This window comes from Populus nigra, chromosome 1 (assembly GCF_951802175.1).
Source record: "Populus nigra chromosome 1, ddPopNigr1.1, whole genome shotgun sequence".
NCBI classification, from domain to species: Eukaryota; Viridiplantae; Streptophyta; class Magnoliopsida; order Malpighiales; family Salicaceae; genus Populus; species Populus nigra.
Genome location: NC_084852.1, coordinates 14,917,789 through 14,938,217, shown reverse-complemented (window position 1 = coordinate 14,938,217; position 20,429 = coordinate 14,917,789). Strand labels below are relative to the sequence as shown.

The window sequence follows — 20,429 nt, the reverse complement described above, 5'->3', positions numbered from 1 at the left end:
TAGACAAGGAAAGAAAGTTTAGTGGTTGATCAAATCAAATCAAGAGCTATATATCTTAGCAACACTTGAAGAAAAAACATTAAGATACCTAGATTAGTTCTCTTTTAGTGTGCATCTAGAAAATGCAAGTTGCATAACATGTATTATGTTATACAACTATTTTTGAGTATTTGTTTTTGGAATTTAGCATAAAAAAATTAGAGAAATAACACAATTCCAAACTTAATTGGAAAAATAACACAATTTAACGAATCACGTAAGTCACATATAACTCTCTTAGATTATTAAATGAACTAGAACAAATTAAAATGAGTAGAGAGAAGAGAAAAAAAAAAGAAACAAAGAAAAAGATAGAGACCTTTGAGGTATACCAAAACTACAACGAGGACATCACCGGTATTATCAAAAAGATCTTAACGAGATGAATTCAATGACATTAAGAAACAATACCATCAGAAAGATCTTGATAAAAAGAGTCCAGCAACACCAAGAAAGGTCACTAACGATGATTGGAGTGGGCTACACGAGCCGCACAAAGATGAGTTAGCTAACATCCATCTTTGGACGGCTTGTGTGACCCACTTTGATCATCATTGATGACCTTTCTTGATGTTGTTAGACTCTTATTGTCAAGATTTTTCCGATGATATTGTTTTTGTCATCATCGGAATTTTAGTGTATCCAGGATCTCTTTTTTTCTTTTTCTCTCTCCTTTCTCTTTATGTATAACAATGAAGAGAGAAGAAAGAAAGGGAAAAAATGATTCAAAAGGCACACCAAAGCTCTGATAACAACACCACTGGTACCATTAAAAAGATTTAATGATGACACCATCAGTATTACCGAAAAGATCTCGATGAGATGAATACAATGGTAACAAGATAGGTCATCAACGGTGACTAGAGTGATCTACACTAGTCATCCAATGGTAAGTAAACCACCCACCACTTTTTAACAGCTCGTGTAGACCACTTCAGTTATTGTTGATAATCTTTCTTGGTGTTGTTAGATTCATCTTATTAAGATCCTTTCAATGGTACTGAGTGCATTGTCATTGGAGCTTTAGTGTACCTCTTGAGTCTTTTTGTTTTTTTTTTTCCTCTCATCTTTTGTTATTATAATTTATGCTAACCCATTTAATAATTCAAAAGAGTCGCATGTAACACATACGACTCATAAGTTGTAAATGTTATATGTAACTCGCTAAACTATGATATTTTTCTAAATATTTTATGGATTGTGTTATATTTTCAATTTTTTTACTGTGCTATATTCCAAAACACTCCACTTTTCTCATCTATCTTAAGATGTGTGACTTGTAATTTCAATAACTTCCAAGAGATTTTCTCTTACATATTATTGGAGAATATCGTGTCACTAATTTTCTGATCCAAGAAATAGTCACCTCAACCATAAAAGATTACGTGAAGAAGGCAAGTTATTTTTGAAACACTTAATGTTGGTCTTTGTTTTAAAGCTGAAATAAATATTGATTAATTTCTCAAAAAAGTGTTTGTAAACTCAAAAAAGTGTTTGTACCTGAAAACAATTTTGGATTGAATGTTGTTCAAGATCTTAAAAAACATGAAATTGAAGCTAAAAATGAAACTGAACTTGAAACATCAAGTTAAATTCATCAATTTTGTAAAGCATTTATACAATATGATTATTTTTATACTAATCTATTTATTTTTAATTTTCTTTAGACTATTCCTTTTATTCTAATAGATGGATGCTCTCATGAGATGTGAAGTTCTAATTTTTTACCAATTTGAGACTCTTGCATCAATGTCAAATTATCAAATTACTAAGTAATAAACATTAGACACATGATTATCATCACTAAGATTTAAAAGCTTCATATCCATTGACATTGAAATTTACAGATGTCAAAGAGAATGAATTTGGTGCTTGACATACAGAAACAAGTGTCATTATTTAGAGTGGTTTCAAGAACTCTAAATAGCATTGACATCCTTATAATAATGCACCTATATTAACATTCTAATTAAATCTCTTAGACTATACAAACAATCAAAATTATAATAAAAAAATTATAATCATAACTTTTTATTTTCAAATCCAAAGTAAAATATGTACAATAATAGCACAGCACTAGCAGGACATATCTAACATGCTATTAATTATAATCCATGAAAGTATCAAAACTACAAAAAAAAACAAAGCACGAAACTTTATCAAAATTAAAAAAAAAAAACCCATTTGTCAAAACACCAAAAAGCTACCATTCAAATAAAATAATTAAATTTTATTAAACTTGAAAAAAAACAATTTGTTCATTGTCAAATCAAACATTTTCCTACTTCACCCAAATCTTTATGAGAATGTTAAGCATTGTAAACAAAGAATAATAATAATAATAATAATAATAATAAAATCCAAAAAAATAAAAATTATGCTCCCAAAAGCTTTAAAGTTCAAATAAACAGAGAGAAAAAATAAAAGGAAGGAGTACCTTTCCACAGTAGATGGGTCTTCATTTCTTCGTATCTTTTTCCTTACTCTTCGTACGCCGATCCCTCTCCCTCCCCTACCAGTTCAATAAAACAAAAAAACCCACCGCCATGTCTCTGTTGATCGATGCCTAACTCCTCCACCTCTCCTCCTATATAAATGTCCCTCTCCTATCTTTTCCTGTAGTTTTCTCTAACCTTCTTCTCTCCCATTTTATATCACTATCCTAGCATGAAGATAAGGTTGTACCCATATCTCGTAGTGTTTAGAAAAATGGAGAAGCTTGCTTCAATCTCATGCTTTTAGATGCAAGAAGTCAAAAAAGATGAAGACAAAATTATGGTAGCCAGGCAACCACGTAGCATCATGTGAAAAAAAGTTTTTTTTTTTTTTTTTTTACAATAATGGAGTTTCTGCAATATCTAGTGAGAGGGTGGACGCAACTTCTAAAATATAATTAAGGAGCCATTTCTCTTAATTATTTGATTTTTTAATGGCTTAAGATTCCTGAGAAAATGGAAATCAAAATTGGAATCACGACTCTCTCTATTTTTTTTTTTATGAAAAAAAGGCTACTATGAATATATATATAATATATATCATAGGATCTGTTTATTTTTAAGTTTTGAAAACGTTTTAAAAAAATTTAAATTTATTATTGTTTTTTTATTTAAATTAATTTTTTTATGTTTTCAGTTCGGGTTGATATTTAAAATAATTTTAAATTTTTTTTATTTATTTCTTATTAAAAAATATTTTAAAAAATAAATATACTTTTTAAAACGTAGTGCCGTAGTGGTGTGAAATTCGTTGAATCTCTAATTTTTTTTATTATTATTATTGATGACTTAAAATAGGAAGTGATCAAAGAGGATTCTTCCTCTAAAGTTGACGCATAAAGATGCAATAAAAGACTCCAACATCCATTTCATTTTATCAGAAACACTTTTAAACGACGGTTGTCGTTTAATGAACTCTTAAATATGTATTCTTGTAGGTCCCCACGGTTTGTTACTTTAGGAATTTTGGAGTGAGTTTTTACTTTTTTTTATTAAAATTTAATTTTTTAAAATTATTTTTTTAGTTTTTTTAGATTATTTTGATGGGTTAATATTAAAAATATTAAAAATAAAAAATATATTTTTTTAAAACAAAAAATACTTTAAAAGACAATTTCTACTTCATACTCAAACAACATTTTTATATTTTGTCACCGAAGAAAAACACTCGTCGCTAAAAAATGAACCCGAGATAAAATGCTTGTGAGCCATCCAATCTATTCCTTCTTTTATAAAGCTTCGGTGCCTTCTAGGAACTTTTATTTTTTTTTAAGAAATTATTCATATACTTAAAGAAAATAATGTTTTTTATGTACAAATGATAAAATTATAAATTTTTCTAATTATTTTTACTGTAGCAATATTATAAATGTGGCAACATTATAATTTTCAGGTTATTTTTTTTAAAAAACAAGTTTTTCTTATATTATTTTTTCTCTTTATAATTGATTTTTTTATCATTTTACATTTGACCAATTTATCATCATTTTTTTCTTATCTTTATTTTATGTAATATTTTTTTTAGTTTTTTCTTTTTTTTTTCTTCACTAATATTTTTTTAGTTTTTTCTTATTTTTTCTTCACACTTTTTTTTTGGAAAACAAATATTTTTGTTTTTTACTTTTCACACTTTGAATATTTATCACTCTACACTTGACCTATTTATATTATTCTTTTTGTTTTTATCTTTATTCTTTTGTAATTTTTGTAATTTTTTTTCTTTACACTTTTTATTTTTTGAAAAATTAATATACAAAGACTACAGAAATAATATTTCATTATAGCGATTGCAACATTATTTTATTCTTCTACTACACTAAAAATTAGCTTGAGATCTTACATGCTTTTATTAACGTATATTATTTTTACTATAGTTTATCATTGTAGATGGAGATTTCTTAAAATTTTGATTGATCAAAAGAGAAATTTTGTAGATGTAAGTTTTCTATGCAACAAATATTGATAAGCAAAATTAACAATAATAGTATAACTAAATCACTCTTACACTATGTTTTTTTTTTCAATTTTATCCTTTAATGTTTGGTTTTTATTGAATTTTATTATTCGATATTAAATTTATTGTGAATTGATTTTTGTATTTTATTATATAATAAACTAAAAAATTCATTCATTTTTTTCTTTTGCATAACAAGGTCATGTCAGAATAATTTCCCCACAATTTAATTTAAAATCTGGGCTAAGTACATAATCAAATAAACAAATTTCAAGTAGGAACTTTTATTTTTTTTTTAAGAAATTATTCATATACTTAAAGAAAATAATGTTTTTTATGTACAAATGATAAAATTATAAATTTTTCTAATTATTTTTACTGTAGCAATATTATAAATGTGGCAACATTATAATTTTGAGGTTATTCTTTTAAAAAAACAAGTTTTTCTTATATTATTTTTTCTCTTTATAATTGATATTTTTATCATTTTACATTTGACCAATTTATCATCATTTTTTTCTTATCTTTATTTTATGTAATATTGTTTTTAGTTTTTTCTTTTTTTTTCTTCACTAATATTTTTTTAGTTTTTTCTTATTTTTTCTTCACACTTTTTTTTTTGGAAAACAAATATTTTTTTTCTTTACACTTTTTATTTTTTGAAAAATTAATATACAAAGACTAAAGAAATAATGTTTCATTGTAGTGATTGCAACATTATTTTATTCTTCTACTATGCTAAAAACTAGCTTGAGATCTTACATGCTTTTATTAACGTATATGATTTTTACTATAGTTTATTATATATAATTATTAACTTTTTAATTCACAATTATATTTTTTACTCAATATCAGAAAACATGTTAATAACACCTACACATTAATTCTTTTATTTTTAAAAAAAAAATTAGTCAATCTACATCGACATTAATACTCTGTTTTTTTCATTTATTGGTATAGATAATTCTTGATATATTTAATTAAATGCATACATAATTTTTTTTTATGAATAATTAGAATTAAAAAAACATATTTAAAAAGTTTACATATTTTTTTTTATAACAAAAACAGTTATTTGAATAACGGCAATGCATGAGGTCAAATAACTAGTTGATTATTAAATGGACTAAGTGATCTGGTCCTGTAAATTTGAGCCATCAGTTTAACCAACCAAGTTGAATAGTGTATATCTGTAGTTAATATGAGGCACAATGGCGACAGAAGTAGAGTAAATCTAAGGTTTAAATTTTAGAATAGGCTTAAAATATTTTTTTTATATTTATTTCCAGTTTAAACGTGGATAGGCTATTAATTAAAATATAGTTAAAGATTTAATTTTATCTAGATTGATATTTTGTACCACTTTGAATCAAACAAAACTTATTTTAACGTGTAAAAATATATTTAAGTAACGATAACATTTTTAAAGAAGTAGAGAAACTTGAGAATTGAGTTAAATCTCAATTAATTTGATGATATAATAAAAAAATTAGATAGCAAAAATTAATAAAAAAAACTATATTACATCAAGTGAAGTTGGGTTAATATATGAAACTCGTGATTTAGCTCAACAAATTAGGATAACCTAATAAAAAATTAAAATTACAAAGAATCAATTATAAATAAATAAATTAAATGGACCTGATCTAATCTTTCAAAACAGTGATATGAAAAGTTAACAAAATCTCAATAAGTAAAATGTTGGGGGATGAGTAGAAAAAACAAGTTCTAATAAAAAAAAGATTAAAAACAAAATAAATAGCAATAAATAAAATAAAAACTAAATCTGACATAAAAAAATTTCAAATAAAAAAGAATTAAAAACAAAACAAATAGTAATAAAAAAAATAAGATTAAATCTGATATAAAAAAGTTTCAATAAAAAAGAACTAAAAACAAAATAAAGAGCAATCAAAAGAATAAGGACAAAATCTGAAAAAAAAATAAAATAAACTAAAATATTAAGGGATGCAATTAAAAAAATAATTCAATTAAGAGAATGATATAAAATATTGAGGGATGTAATTGAAAAACAAACTTAATTAAAAGAATAATTACAAAATACATAAGAATTAAGAGAATGGGTATGAAATTTGAAAGGCTAAAAAATCAAATTATGGTTAAATTGAAAGAAAATTATAATTTTATGGATTATTTAAAGTAAAAAACATCAATGAAAATAATAGGATAAAATTTAAAATAAAAAAAATACTTTGAAAATATATTTGAGAAGGCTCTAAAACAGAAGATAAGAGAGGAAAGAAAACAAAAAAAACTGAAGCAAAACAAAACATTTTTTTTTTGGTACCCACACCGCTTGTTAACGGAGGCAACTCTGTGAGGAATAAAACATTGTCATGGAAGCCATATTATGGCCATTGTACGACGCCGTACTCATCGGACAAAGATCGAGGAAGCATTAACACGCTTTCGCATGAACATCACATGCAACCCACTTTTACAATTAATTAATATTTTATATATATATATATATCTAATTAATAAATGCACAGTAAAAATTAGGGGCTTTTAGTTTCTTTTAATATGCAGAAGCTAATATGATTTTAGCCTTAATGGTTTTTTTTTTTAAAAAAAAAGGTTAAACATATCCATGTAATTAGATGGAGATTTCTTCGTTTAATTTTGTTCTCCATATTTTCCTGTAAATTAAAGGAGAGCATGAACACGCACTCATGACAAAAATAGAACATAAAATCTATCGATGTGGGTGTTTAAATGCACGTGTAATTGTTTTTAAATAATTTTTAAAAGTATTTTTTCTAAAAAAAATATTAAATTAATATTTTTATTAGTATTTTCTAATTGTTTTGATGTGCTTATATAAAAAATAAAAAACAACATATGAAAAAAATATTTTTATATATTTTTAAATAAAAAATTATTTTAAAAAGTATTATACAAAATAGGCAAAGTGAGTTTATTTGTTTGGAATTAAAAGCATGAATTTTTTTGTTTATGTTAATGTAAAGTGACCTATAGAATAATTGTTATATATAACAAAAAAAAACTAAAATGAAAGGCAAAAACATTGTGGCTAAAAATATTTTAGTATTCACTGCAACAATATAATTGCTTTTTTATCCTTAAAAAAAAATCAATGAATTGTTTTTAAGAATAAATTGGTCTTTTCACTTGATTTATTAATTATTATAAAATATTCTTGGGAGTCGGGACAGTCTTTCTCTGTTTTTCACAAAGTGCAATTATTAAATTATTTTTAAAAAGTAAAAATTAATAAATTATCATCCATGGTTATTTTTGTCTTTTCCTTATGGGTAGCACAATCAAATTATAAAAATACACTTAAAAGCAAAACTTAATGAACTGTCTTCCACCTACTATTTTGTATTTTATTCCCAGTTTTATTTTTATTTTTTTATTATAATTATAATGATTTAGAGGCAATTCAATACTTTAAAATATTTAAATATTATTAAAAAAAAATTTATTAACACGCGTGCATTGCAAGCATCAACATATGGAATGCTTCGCCATCTTCAAAGGGAGCGTTTGGCAGCCAACAATGAACTTTTTTGATGTGGTTGGAATCGTCTCTGCATGCTCTTCTTTTTATAGCGGCGCGTGTTGCTTTTTGACCTCTAGTTTAGCACTAGTGGACTTTTTTTCTCTTTCCACCTCGATTTTCATATGTGCTACTTTAGATTTTTAAAGCAGCTCTTCAATTTATTTTTTCTTAAAATTTGATTTATGATCTTTTGATTACTGTTTTTTGTATTTGAAATGATTTGTAAAATTGAGTTTTTTTTTTAAAATTTTATCCTCCAGTTCTTTTTATCTGTCAGATTTAGTCTTCATTCTTTTAATTACTATTTATTTATTTTTAGATCATTTTTACAATTGATTTTTTTTTTACAATTTCATTCTCCAATTTTTTTCATATGTGATTTGATCCTCATTCTTTTTATTGCAATTATTTTTCTTTGCCAACTTTTAAAACTGAAATTATTTTTATGATTTCATCCTCCAAAATTAAATTAGTTAAAAATTAAACTTCTTAATTGAACTCAGGTTTAGGATTTCATGGGTTGCGAGTTTGAAAGATTAATCTAAGTTTAGGGAATTTGCTTGGGTTACCTTTTTCTCTCTCTCTTTTTCTACGCTAATGTTTATTTTGTTTAATCCTTCAATATTTATTTATTTTTTGATTTTTTCCTCCTTCAATTTTTTATTTGTTGGATTTTGTCTTTATTCTTTTTATTGTTATTTGTTTTGTTTTAGATAATTTTTAGAATTGATTTTTTTTGTGCAATTTTATCCCATTTCAATTTTTTTTCCTATATGATTTGATCCACATTCTAATTGCAATTCTTTCTGCTTTGGCAACTTTTCTCATTTAAATTATTTTTGCAATTTCATACTCTAACATTAAATTGGTTATGAATAAAACTCTTGGTTGAACTAGGATTTAAGATTCAATGAATTATGAGTTTAAAAGATTAACCCGGGTTTAAAGGATTTTCCTGAGTTTACTTGTTTTTTTCTCTTTTTATGATATTTTTTTAGTTTCATCATTCATCATTTATTTTTTTATTAGATTTCATCTCCTTTCTTTAATCGGACCCGAGATCAATTGATACCCAATCAAGGCCCAACCAGTAGAAGGATAAAGGAAGGAAAAAGAAAGAGGCAAGATGTCCGACTGAGCTAGGTCATTGTGATCGTATTTATTATCTAGATTAATTTTTAATATATTAGTTTAGTTTTTAATTCTTATTTTAAATATTTTATCACATACATAAAAAAAAAAAATAATTATGAGCCTTTTAATTGTTCTTAACGCAGATTCGGGCAACAATGACCCCGAAATCTAGATAAGAAAATCGTGGTGAACTCGGCGGCTCAAGTTCCATGAATTGAAGTAGAGTAGGACTGACTGACTTGCTTTGATGTGAAGGCAGCATTTTGCTATCGAATCTTTCATGAACTCATGACTTCATCGTTGAAATTCACTTGCAATTGGCTTGCGGTAGCATTTTGCTTTTCATACGATTTGATCGATGGAATTGACAGGATAAATTATTGCTCAAAATATCCTTATATAATATATTTTATGTTTTTTAATATATTTTTTTAATTCCAATTGATATAATTTTATTTTTTGGTCTAAAAAGATCCTTGAACACTTCAAGAGTAAAGTTTGGATTTTTCAAAAAAGTTTAATTCTTTATTTTAAAATTTAAACTTATGTTTTTTAAATTATTTTGATTAGTTTTTATAATTTCTCCCATTATAACATTATATAACTTAAAGGCAATTTTGAAATGAAAAATATAATTTTGTTAATTTAGATGAAAAAACTTGATAGAAAGACATAATTTTCCTATGCTTAAATTAGTAGTTTTTTTTTTGATAACCCGGGGTGTTCAGGTCAGCTTACGCACACAACGACTAATCCCCAGATCCACTGAACACCTTGCAAACTCAGTAGGCAAGAAAAGCATTACGGAGATGATAAGCATGCACATAGAAAATCGAACCTGGATGCTGAAGAAGGAAGCAAGTCCCTGCTATGACCGCTAGGCCATAACCTCAAGTATAATAATAGTATTTTGTTTATATTAGAAGATAACCGATATCTCCTCCTCCTTCTTGTTGTTGTTATTATTATTATATCTATTACAATTTAATTAAATATTATTTGGCCTTGAACTTAAATAAATATTGTTTACAAATATGCAAGATTGCAAAACTTTATAAATTTTTATTTCTCTTGTCCAGCAATTCATTTTCAAACTAGGGGTTAAAGCTTCCTATATTTCTCTACTCTTTCTTTTGTGCTTAAAAAGTTCTTTTTATTATTTCCAAATAAGAAAATTTAATTTAATTTTTTTAACCTAAACAAAATTGAGATAAAAATAAAAAATAAGAATAAGAATAAGAATTTTTTTTATAATAGATATATAATATTACAGGAATTAATTCTATCTCAAAGTAATAGCTCAGTCCTTGAATACTTGATAGTTTTTTAATTGGATTGGTGTTATGGATGTAATTATTTTTATTATTGCCAACATATTATTTTTATTTTATTTTATTTTTGTTTTCTATAATTATCATTTATTTGTATTGAGATACAAAGTTTAATGATTTGACATGTAAAAACATAATTGACAAAACATTATCAGAGACTAAATTTTATTTAATTTAAAGTATGATGACCACAAAATTTCAATTAAATACTTTTTGTAAGAAATAAAATATAGGGACCAAAGTAAATACATATTAATAAAAACTTCATGTCGTCGTAACATGACACATGTCAATTTATAACGGGTGTTAACAATATTACACATGACCCCCTAGTAGAGAAGAAATGACATTTTGTGCTTTGTTGCTCTGGATACTCCTGGCATGCACTTGGATTTGGACGTATTCTCAAAGCTTTTTTTAATAAATATAATTACTTACTCTACAAAAATAATCGGTGTTTTACCCTGCTACTTCACTGTTTATATAAACAGTGAATGAGCTTCCCCCTCTTTTTTTTTTAATCTTTTAATTTTTTTCTCCATTGAATTATTTTTAGTTTTAAATTTTATTCTTTAATATTTTATTAATTCTAAATTTTTTTTATAATTTATTTTATTTTATTTTTATAATTTTATTGTTGTCTTAAATAAATATCTTGACAATTAGTTGATACTCAATTTTTTAAGCGCCTATTTCAATTCAATTCTTTTTAGTTTTTTTTTTAATTTTATTTTTTAATATTTCATTGATTTTGAATTTGTCTTCATAATTTATTTCGATTTGTTTTTTATGGGGTTATTGTATTTTTAAATAAAAGTTCTGACATTTTGCGAGCGTTTATTTATTTTTATTCTATCTAATTTTGCGATCACTTATTTTTGTTATCATATCATTAAGTAAAAAGTAGTTTTAAAAATAAAGTTGTTAAACCCAATAAAGTTCATGATCCAGATTACAGGTTTGGCAGATTCAGCTGAAAAACTTGGGTCGATCCAATACGTCACAATCTCAATATTAGAAAAAAATTCATCTTTAAGTTCTTTCAAAGTCAAACCATGTGTTTTACATGTTGTTCGGGTTCTCTTTAGACCTACCAAGCAGGTTGGGTTAGGTCGGGGCAACTCCTCCGCAAGTTAATTTTCAACCCAAGCTAGGCAAAGAATTTGATCGAGAGATTTCAAGCTTGACCCACTCGGTTAGGCCCTCTCCCCATTTTTTTCCTTTTTCTTGTTCTTTTTTTTTTAAGGTTACATCTTCCTTTTTTTTTCCTTTTGATTGAGTTAGGTTGTGCTTTTTTTTTTCCAATTCCATTCTTTAACATCTTATTGATTTGTAATTTATCTTTATAATTTATTTCAATTTCGTTCTTATAAGGTTATCACAACCTCAAACAAATATCCTGGCATTTGATTGGTGTTTGATTTTACGAATGTCTATTTTTGTTATAATATTATTAAGTAAAAAATATTTTTAAAAAATCAAAGTTGTTAAACTTGGTAGAATCTATGATCCAGGTCATATGTTTGGCAGGTTAAGCTACGAAGCTCGGGTCGATCTAATATGTGTATGTCATATATATATATATATATATAAAGACATCATCTTTAATTTCTTTTAAAGTCATACCACACTTTTTGTTGATCATTTGTGAGTGATCCTACTTTGACATCAAAGGGTCCATTACAAGTGTCCATTGGGTCTATTATAAAGCCTAAAAAAGTGGATCTAAGATGAGTTCAATGGGTTAAGTCAAAAGGCTTGTGTTAAAAAGGTTCAAATCTGTCAATATGGATCTTAGTCTACTTTTCGGGTCATATATGAAGCTACAAGATAAGGTTGGATGTGATTCAAATTGGGTTGTAAACTAGACATATTTACCTTTCTAACTATATATGATAAGTTTGCTAATTTATCTGGAAAAGAGAAAACAATGTATTTGAAGTTGGGCCTAGAATCTGCCAGCAAAGTGCGGAAAAAAAAAACATGGTTTCTTAAAGAGTTATGGATTCCATTCACTACAAGGAGTTCTTAATGTTATTCAGAAATTATATGGCAACCTTTGACTTACTTATTTTACAAGAATTCCATATCAAACAAAAGGAATTAATTGGTCAAAAATTAATTTTTATTTTACAAGGCATTAGGCTTTTGTTCAGCAAGGATTCTTCAACAATTATTTATCTTGGATGTTTTTCACTATCATATGCTACAGAGGGTGAAAAATAATATTAGACTATTTATTTATTTATTTTTATTATTTTAAACATAATTTTAATTTGTTCGGGCTTTATTTAAATTAGGTGCAAGTCTGACCTAATAATTTTAGAGCTTATATACAAATATTCTTACGTAAAGATTTTATTGAGTTTTGACAATAATAAAAAAGTTATCGTATATTGTTGTGCTCTATATGTGGTGAGTGATTCTCATATTTTTGTTCTTGATTGAACTACTTAAACTTATTGAAGGATTTATCACTATCATATCTTTTATTACATATTGCTTGAAATAAAGTGAGGTAGCCAACAAGGTATTCGAAGACATTAAGAAAAGGATGTTGTCAAAGCTAATGCAGGACAAATAAAGATTTAAAAGAAGTCGAGTACAAGAAGAAGCTAAGTATAAAAAAAAAAGTTGAAGAAGAGAAGATAAAAGCTAAAAGAAATAAGAGAAAACTAAAGGAAGAAAACCAAAAGTCTGTCTCAATTCATCAAAACACTTGTCATAATGTAAAAAACTATATATTAATAATAAATCATTAAATAACCACTTATTAGGCTTTTAACCCACTACATAAAAATTTCCAAATACATAGCATAAATAAAGCCTAATTAATATACCCAAATAAAAGTACAATAATATAGGCTTGAACATGCTTAGTCTCTTAACCAAAGAGAAATGGTTGGTAATGCGAAATAGTTTGTGCAATTGGGCTATCCTTTATTGTTTTTGTCAATACATACATACGATTTGTTACCTAAACTTGATGTCCTCATTACCTTGCACCTAAAATATTTATTTAATAAGTTTAACACTTAAATACATATCCATAGCTAATATTTATATTCAAGCATGAGCAACATAGATAGATGATATTGATATACCAAGCTCTAAATTCTCGATATACCCCTTAAATTTACATGAAGAATAACATTATGTAAGACTAGATTCAATTAAATCTTGTCTTGATTAATACATAGAACAACATCCTAAGCAGTGCACAAGAGTATATGGATGATACCAAGATTGATGGTGAAGATTGTTGTTGGAAACCCTAGAAGTAATGGTGGGGATACTTTTGCATGCTCAAGTACTACATGATGTTTATAATCCATTTTCCCTACAGGGATATATATGACTTAATCATAAATACCATATATAGTTAATTTGCTAAGATTATTTATTTAAAGAGTAAATTGCATTACATTATTTGTTTTAGGGCTTCACTACAAATAACAAAAATTAGGTCTCATGGCATGCAAGTATCGGAAATAATAAAAAATTACAAAATCAAAATTTCTAGCCAATTAGAGCTTGGGTATCATAAAAACCTAAACCCAATAAAATAAGTAGGTATAAAACATCATATACGTGATACAAGTATATTACTAGTTTAGTTATTTTATTCTTATATATTTTTTAATATATAAAAGATACAATTGTTTGTGATTTTAACATGATATACTTGAGTGAGATAGGTATTTATGAATATATCATCCCAGTTATTTGGTTATAATATGTTGATTGTTAATGATCTTTAAAATAGGCGTGAGAATAGGTTTAGCAAACAAGTTTGGATTCGAAATATGTTAAATAGGTTAAATGGTTATATATCTAAACATTTTCATCCTTAACAAGTGATAAGGGTACTTAAAAAAATACATTAAAAAATAATTAACATATAAATCTTTAAAATAGGCATGAGAATAGGTTTAGTAAACAAGTTTAAATTTGAAATATGTTAAATAAATTAAATGAATAAATATCTAAACATTTTCTTCTTTAACCAGTGATAAAGACAATCAAAAAAATACATTAAAAAAATTGAACATATAAATTCTTTTTACATTATTAATCTCTCCCATTATTATATTCTATTAAATTATAACATAAATTGGTGAGGTGATTGAAGTTAAATTGGTAATTGCATGTTGTCCCACGTGTTTTTTTAAATAATAATGAAATGTGTTAGCATATTCTATTTAAAATTACATACTTTTTTCTGAAGGTTTTTTTTTATTGGAATTGAATTTGAAGAATTATTTTTAATGAAAGATTCTTTTCTTGGTAAAGGAAAAAGATCATGCATGTTGCTAGTGTTCTTAGAATGTATATATTATGGCTAATTTATGTATTCTTCCAACATTGATGATGTGTAGCGGCATCTAAAAATCTTGTTGTGGAATTATTTGATGCTCGTCCTGGTAGGTTTAGTGAAGAAGTTTGCCTTCTTATGTGGATTTTCACAATAGTTTGTGAGGCCTAATAGTTTTTTTGGGTAATAAGTTTTTTTTTTAATTAGTAATTGTAATACATAATGAGTTTTCTTACGTGGTTAGAAGGACAAGTATGTGTTTTCTCTTGCATGAGAGATATGGTGTAAAAAGGAGTTGAGCTCCACCCTCCTTGCACCTCCTCCTCCTCCTCCTTCTAATTTTTCCAACAAAACAAACCCTCTTTTTTCTTGGGTCTCATGAATGATTTTATTTAGTTTAATGTGGATGTCCGGGCCAGCTTGCGTACACTTTGACTAATTTTACGGGCCCTGAAGTTAATGACCATGTAAGTCTCCAGTGGCCATCATATAAATAACCATAGAGCTATTATTCACTGAAACCACAGAGAAAGCAAATCTTTTAGTTCTAAACTCTTACCACTGGTCACCACGTAGATGATAATTGGGCTATTATTCATTGACAATATTCTTAGTAGAATCATCCCCAACATCAGAACTCTTTTCGAGCTAGAAACACCAGAAAGTGGGGATCAGAACTGCATTTAGAAATTTAGGAGCATCAACGTTCTTGGTTGAGTAGTGATGAAAGCATATGGAAAGGCAATGCCGAAAGACAATGCCGCCGTATAGCTCCTCAGGAAAAGCAGACAAATTCCTTAAAAAATTATTGTCTCGTGACTGTGATTACTTTCAGTTCCAGTCCTAAATATTCTTACCTTGCTCTCTGCCACTTCCCGCAATTTGGAGAGAAAGAATTCTATAATATCCCATTAGTCATCTTTGGATCACGAGAAACACTCTAAAGTCATGATGTTCATGACAAGAGGCTGCCTGCTTTCATCCAAGTCATCAGGGCTACTTTCATGACAGAATCCCTCTCGACATTCCAACTTGTGCTGCATGAAATTAAGCTCTCTTGCTTTATTGTTATTACCGTTGTTCATTAATTTCTTCTTAAGGTAGAGCAGGTCCCACGATCACTGAAGACACATCACATATGTCCGTATGTATATGTTTACAAGTTTGTAACGTAGAGGTCAATTTACCAATACTTTAATCATTATGCCAATAAATATAATAATATCATGTCCAATAATAATAAAAAGAATCCTGGGAAAAGAATATAGAGACCCAAAATCAATCTAGACAAGTCCCAATAGGATCCGTACACATGATATCTGGAAATAATTCTCCAGGAAATGGAGATGGAAAGACACAAAAACCGCAAGAAAAAGGCACTTGCTTCTGTAAAAGGAAAGTAGACTCTTAGGAATCGTTGTTGTATTTCCCAATTAGAGATTCGAGAAAAAAGCTGAATAAAGAGCAAGAAGTTGCTTCAACATGAAACAATGGATACCCACAAAAGACTAACATTACATTCTCAAGCAACCACCAATATATACCAATATCAATATTAACTTCACTACGCAACAATATAATACTAGCTAGCACCTTAATTATTGTTACACGAGAGAAACAGAGATACCATGGAGGGATTTGTAGCTCAAAATCTTTGCAATGGTAGCAGAGAAGTGAGGATTCAGGCTGCCACTCAGCTTGGAAAACTTAATGCTAAGCAAAGGCATAAGTTGGCTGAACGAGGAGTCATTGCTCCTTTGATTTCAATGCTTCAGTCTCAAGATTATGAAGCCATTGAAGCTGCTCTCTTTGCTTTGCTCAGCCTTGCCTTTGGCAATGAAAGGTTAGTCTATCGTTCCCTTTCAATTCGTTACAAATTTATTTATCCAATGTATATTGAGTGTGGTGCACAAACAAAACAGATATATCGCATATAACCTTTATCTGCGTACCAAATAGAATGTCGCCTGCTTGCTATAAAAAGCTCAACGCTTTTGTAGGCAAATTCTCTTTATTTGCTTGTAGGGAACAACAGTGTGAGTATGTGCTCTTTGTTGAATGCATTTTGGCCCAACCAGAATGACGAAACTGCACTATTAGCAGAAATTTTAGACACGGTAGTCTTCTTGATGGGAACAACAAAATGTAGCGGAATCAGGAGAAAAGATTTTGATAGATGATTAAACTTGATAATTTTCCAGAAACAAGATCCGAATCGTGAAATTGGGGGTGATACCTGTGCTGCTAGAGCTCCTCCAAAGTCAAAACGAGTCACTGACGGAACTCATACTAGCAGCTTTCCTAGTCATCTCTTCTTGTGGGGCGAACAAGCTCGCAATCGCGGCTTCTGGGGCTATCTCTGTCCTTTTTAAGATCCTCGGAGGAGAGTATGATGACACAGACAGCATTAGCATGCAGGCCAAACTTGACGCTGTAGCAACTCTTCACAATCTCTCAAGTTGCCATCAGATTATTCCATCAATAGTTTCCTCTGGTATAGTTTTCACCTTGCTTCAACTTATTCACAGCTACGAAAAGTCCTCGGAGTTGGTTGAAAAGGCAATGGCACTTCTTGAAGATATCATTGCTTCATCAGAGAATGCACTGGCTCAAACTTCTGGTGCAGGAGATGCAATTCGGGCACTCGTAGAAACAATTGAAGAGGGTACTCCCCAATGCAAAGAGCATGCAGTGGGAATTCTCCTCCTCATCTGCCAGAGCTGCAGAGATAAGTACAGAGGGCTGATTTTAAGGGAAGGTGTGATTCCAGGGCTGCTTCAGTTGAGTGTGGATGGAACATGGAGGGCTAAGGAGAAAGCTAAACAGCTATTGCTGCTTTTGAGGGACTGTACAAGTTATCGGTCAAGAGCTAAACAATCAAAGCATGAGCTTGTAGAGCAGATTATGCAAGAAATTGATGCAGAGGGAGAGAAAGTAATGGGAACAAAAGCACTTAGGCTAGTAGAGGATATGATTGCAAAGCTCAGTACATGATATGTAAATGATTCTTTATACATTGTCAGAGTTTTGATTTAGGTGTGCTTAGTTGTAGGGAGATTGGGAATTCTGTGTATATATTTGGGGCATTGATTGGCTCATGAATCGAGTGCCTTACTATTACTTTCTATGTGGCAAAATATTTTATTGCAGCCTTCTTCCAATATTTGAAATTGCTGTTTATTGCCTTATTTAACGTTGGGAGTGAAGAAATTAGGAAAGGGATTCATGCTTGTGGATCTTAAAAACCCAAAACTTGACATTTTAACCGAGAGAAATCCACAATGAGCTTGAAAATATCCCAAGAACTCAACTACAGCATTTTACCCAAACCAAAAATGAGAAGTATATATATCCCTGACAATCCAAAGGTGAGCATCGATGCCAAAGAGAGAAATTGATTAAATAAAAGTTATTGCAGGCAAAAACTGGAACTTCAAGGGCAGGGTCGGTCGGATCAAATTGCATGCCTCATGCTCTGGAGGCTGCATCTGAAGCGGAAAGCTGGATCTCAGATGGCTTCACATCTTGACTACCACGTTTAGGAGTAGATTTGTAGTAGAAGGCGTAAAGGACGAGCTGGAGAAAACCAAAGAAAGCTCCAAGACCATTGCTGACCTGCAAAGACCAAGTTGATGCGTGTAGTTAATTAGGTCAATTTCGTTTATGATTCAGACCAGCCTAGCTATCCATATCAAGAACATTTGTAGATATTGAATTTACCAGCATGAAGATATCAAATCTGATGAGAGCATAAGCTGTCCAGACACAGCCATTAAGGAAGTTGGCCAATGAAAGGGACAGTGGCATGTATTCCACACTCTTTGTGGTCACAACCTTTTTCTGTGGATATGTATTAAAGCACAGAGTGTTAGAGAGGAAGTCAGGCCATGGCATTAAAGCACAGAGTGTTAGAGAGGAAATCAGGCCATGCATGCCATGGCTGGTGGAATTGGATGTGAAGAGAGACTTACGACTATAGTAAGAGGTGAAGCGTACATCAAAATGTTGAAGATGTCACAGAAAACTCCGACAAAAAGAGTTCTTCTCTCATGAGTGTGGAAAGCTAGAAAAGTGGTTACAACAATAGCTGCCATAAAGATTACTTCGCCAAAAAGCACAAGAAAAACCTTCTTCTGGCAAAAGAGAAAGAGGAAGAAAGAAAAACGTCACCACCTGATGAAGGTTAGAAGCTAAGCTTGAAAAGGGAAAAATCTGTAACTTACCCGCCCCTTATTCTGCGTGTCAAAAATGCAAAATATGCTCAAGTAGATCAACTCAAATACAAGACCAACACTGTTAATGGTCACAACAAGAGTGCTGTCTGGTTTAACTATCGGCAGCCCATAAAGAATCCAGAACAAGCAGTTCAACACCGTCGCAGCATAAGGATAAGGTTGAAACTCTTCCACATCTTTCTTCTTACAAATGCGATAAAATGTTGGACTGCATCCAATGTTTTGTCGAACAAATGTTAACCCATCGAGCAGATAGAGAAAATCACATGACCAAAGTAAGCAAACTAACTCAATCAAAACGCAGCTGACGACTGATATTGTCTACCATATATATACATATATAGCACTGCTTGCGTTTGTCATGTTAATAAAACAGCAAAAAAAAAAACAAAAAAATTTCTTGTGTGTCTGTGTGGAAGGTGGTACAATCGATGGTGCTGGGCTCAGAATGGTTTCTGTATATTGCTTTGAAAAATGATTTGCAAATCTCTCAATTTCCGAAACTGAATATTGAAAATACTTTGCATACATGCATGCACTATAAATGGACTTGAATGTATGATCGTAAACACTAATACATGCACGCATAAATACATTGAAAATGCATATAATTAATGGACATGTATGGTCTGAGACGTTACACTGGAGATAAAAATAGGCCAAAGGAGATGACATTCCCTGCCAAAAAAAAAAAAAAAACAAAACGTTACAAAAAGGAGAATATATCTTCATGGGAAATCGTGTTTTCCTTGAAGAAAATAAAATTTGCAATATAAATTCCTAATCTTTCCCCAAAAAAAAATCATGAATGCGTAGGGTAATTAATCAAGTACACAGAGTAATTAAGGGCCGTCCCCTTCCCCTTCCCTAGACAATCTTTGCCAGATTCTCCATTAATTAATATCTTTATTAGAATGAAGGAAAAGAAATACCAATCTAGGGTCAAATTGTGTATATGATTTTTGTACTTATTTTTATCTTTTTGCAAAATTAATCTCCAAACTATGCAATGAGTTTTATTTTTTTGTAAGTTAATCTCCACCGGGACGTATAAACAATGCCTGTTGAAGACCTTAAAGTAGATTCATAAAACATTACAAGGGAAAAAGAAAGGTAAAGACAAGAACATATATATATAATGTGTATCAGAAAAACGGACGTCGACATAAAAGCTTTTATTCCTAAGAACAAAATATAAAAACTGTATGAGAAGCATGACAAACAGAAGAGAAACCGTAAAACCCTAGCTAGTTTTCGAGAAATCAATCTGAGAAGGTTGTATATTCAGATGGAGTGGCGCAGAAAGGGTGCAGAAGGTTGAAGAAAGAAAATATACCGATAATCCCAACAACGTTACGAGCAGCTTCAGCAGACACCAT

General features: G+C 29.1%; 2 protein-coding genes across 2 annotated transcripts; one reads left to right on the top strand and one right to left on the bottom strand.

The window, feature by feature from the left end:
- The first annotated feature begins 16,185 nt into the window (after window positions 1-16,185).
- On the top strand, window positions 16,186-17,964 carry LOC133681024 (U-box domain-containing protein 3). The gene is made up of 2 exons (XM_062104108.1): window positions 16,186-16,658; window positions 17,017-17,964. Exons 1-2 carry the CDS (start codon window positions 16,444-16,446, stop codon window positions 17,807-17,809), a joined length of 1,008 nt encoding a protein of 335 aa, XP_061960092.1. The 5' UTR covers window positions 16,186-16,443; the 3' UTR covers window positions 17,810-17,964.
- Window positions 17,965-18,283: 319 nt separating this feature from the next.
- Window positions 18,284-20,429, bottom strand: LOC133694279 (bidirectional sugar transporter SWEET6a-like). Its single transcript, XM_062115770.1, has 6 exons — window positions 20,387-20,429; window positions 19,692-19,728; window positions 19,039-19,258; window positions 18,787-18,948; window positions 18,536-18,655; window positions 18,284-18,430 (listed from the first exon to the last, which is right to left on the bottom strand). The coding sequence occupies exons 1-6, from the start codon at window positions 20,427-20,429 to the stop codon at window positions 18,284-18,286; spliced, it is 729 nt and encodes a 242-aa protein (XP_061971754.1).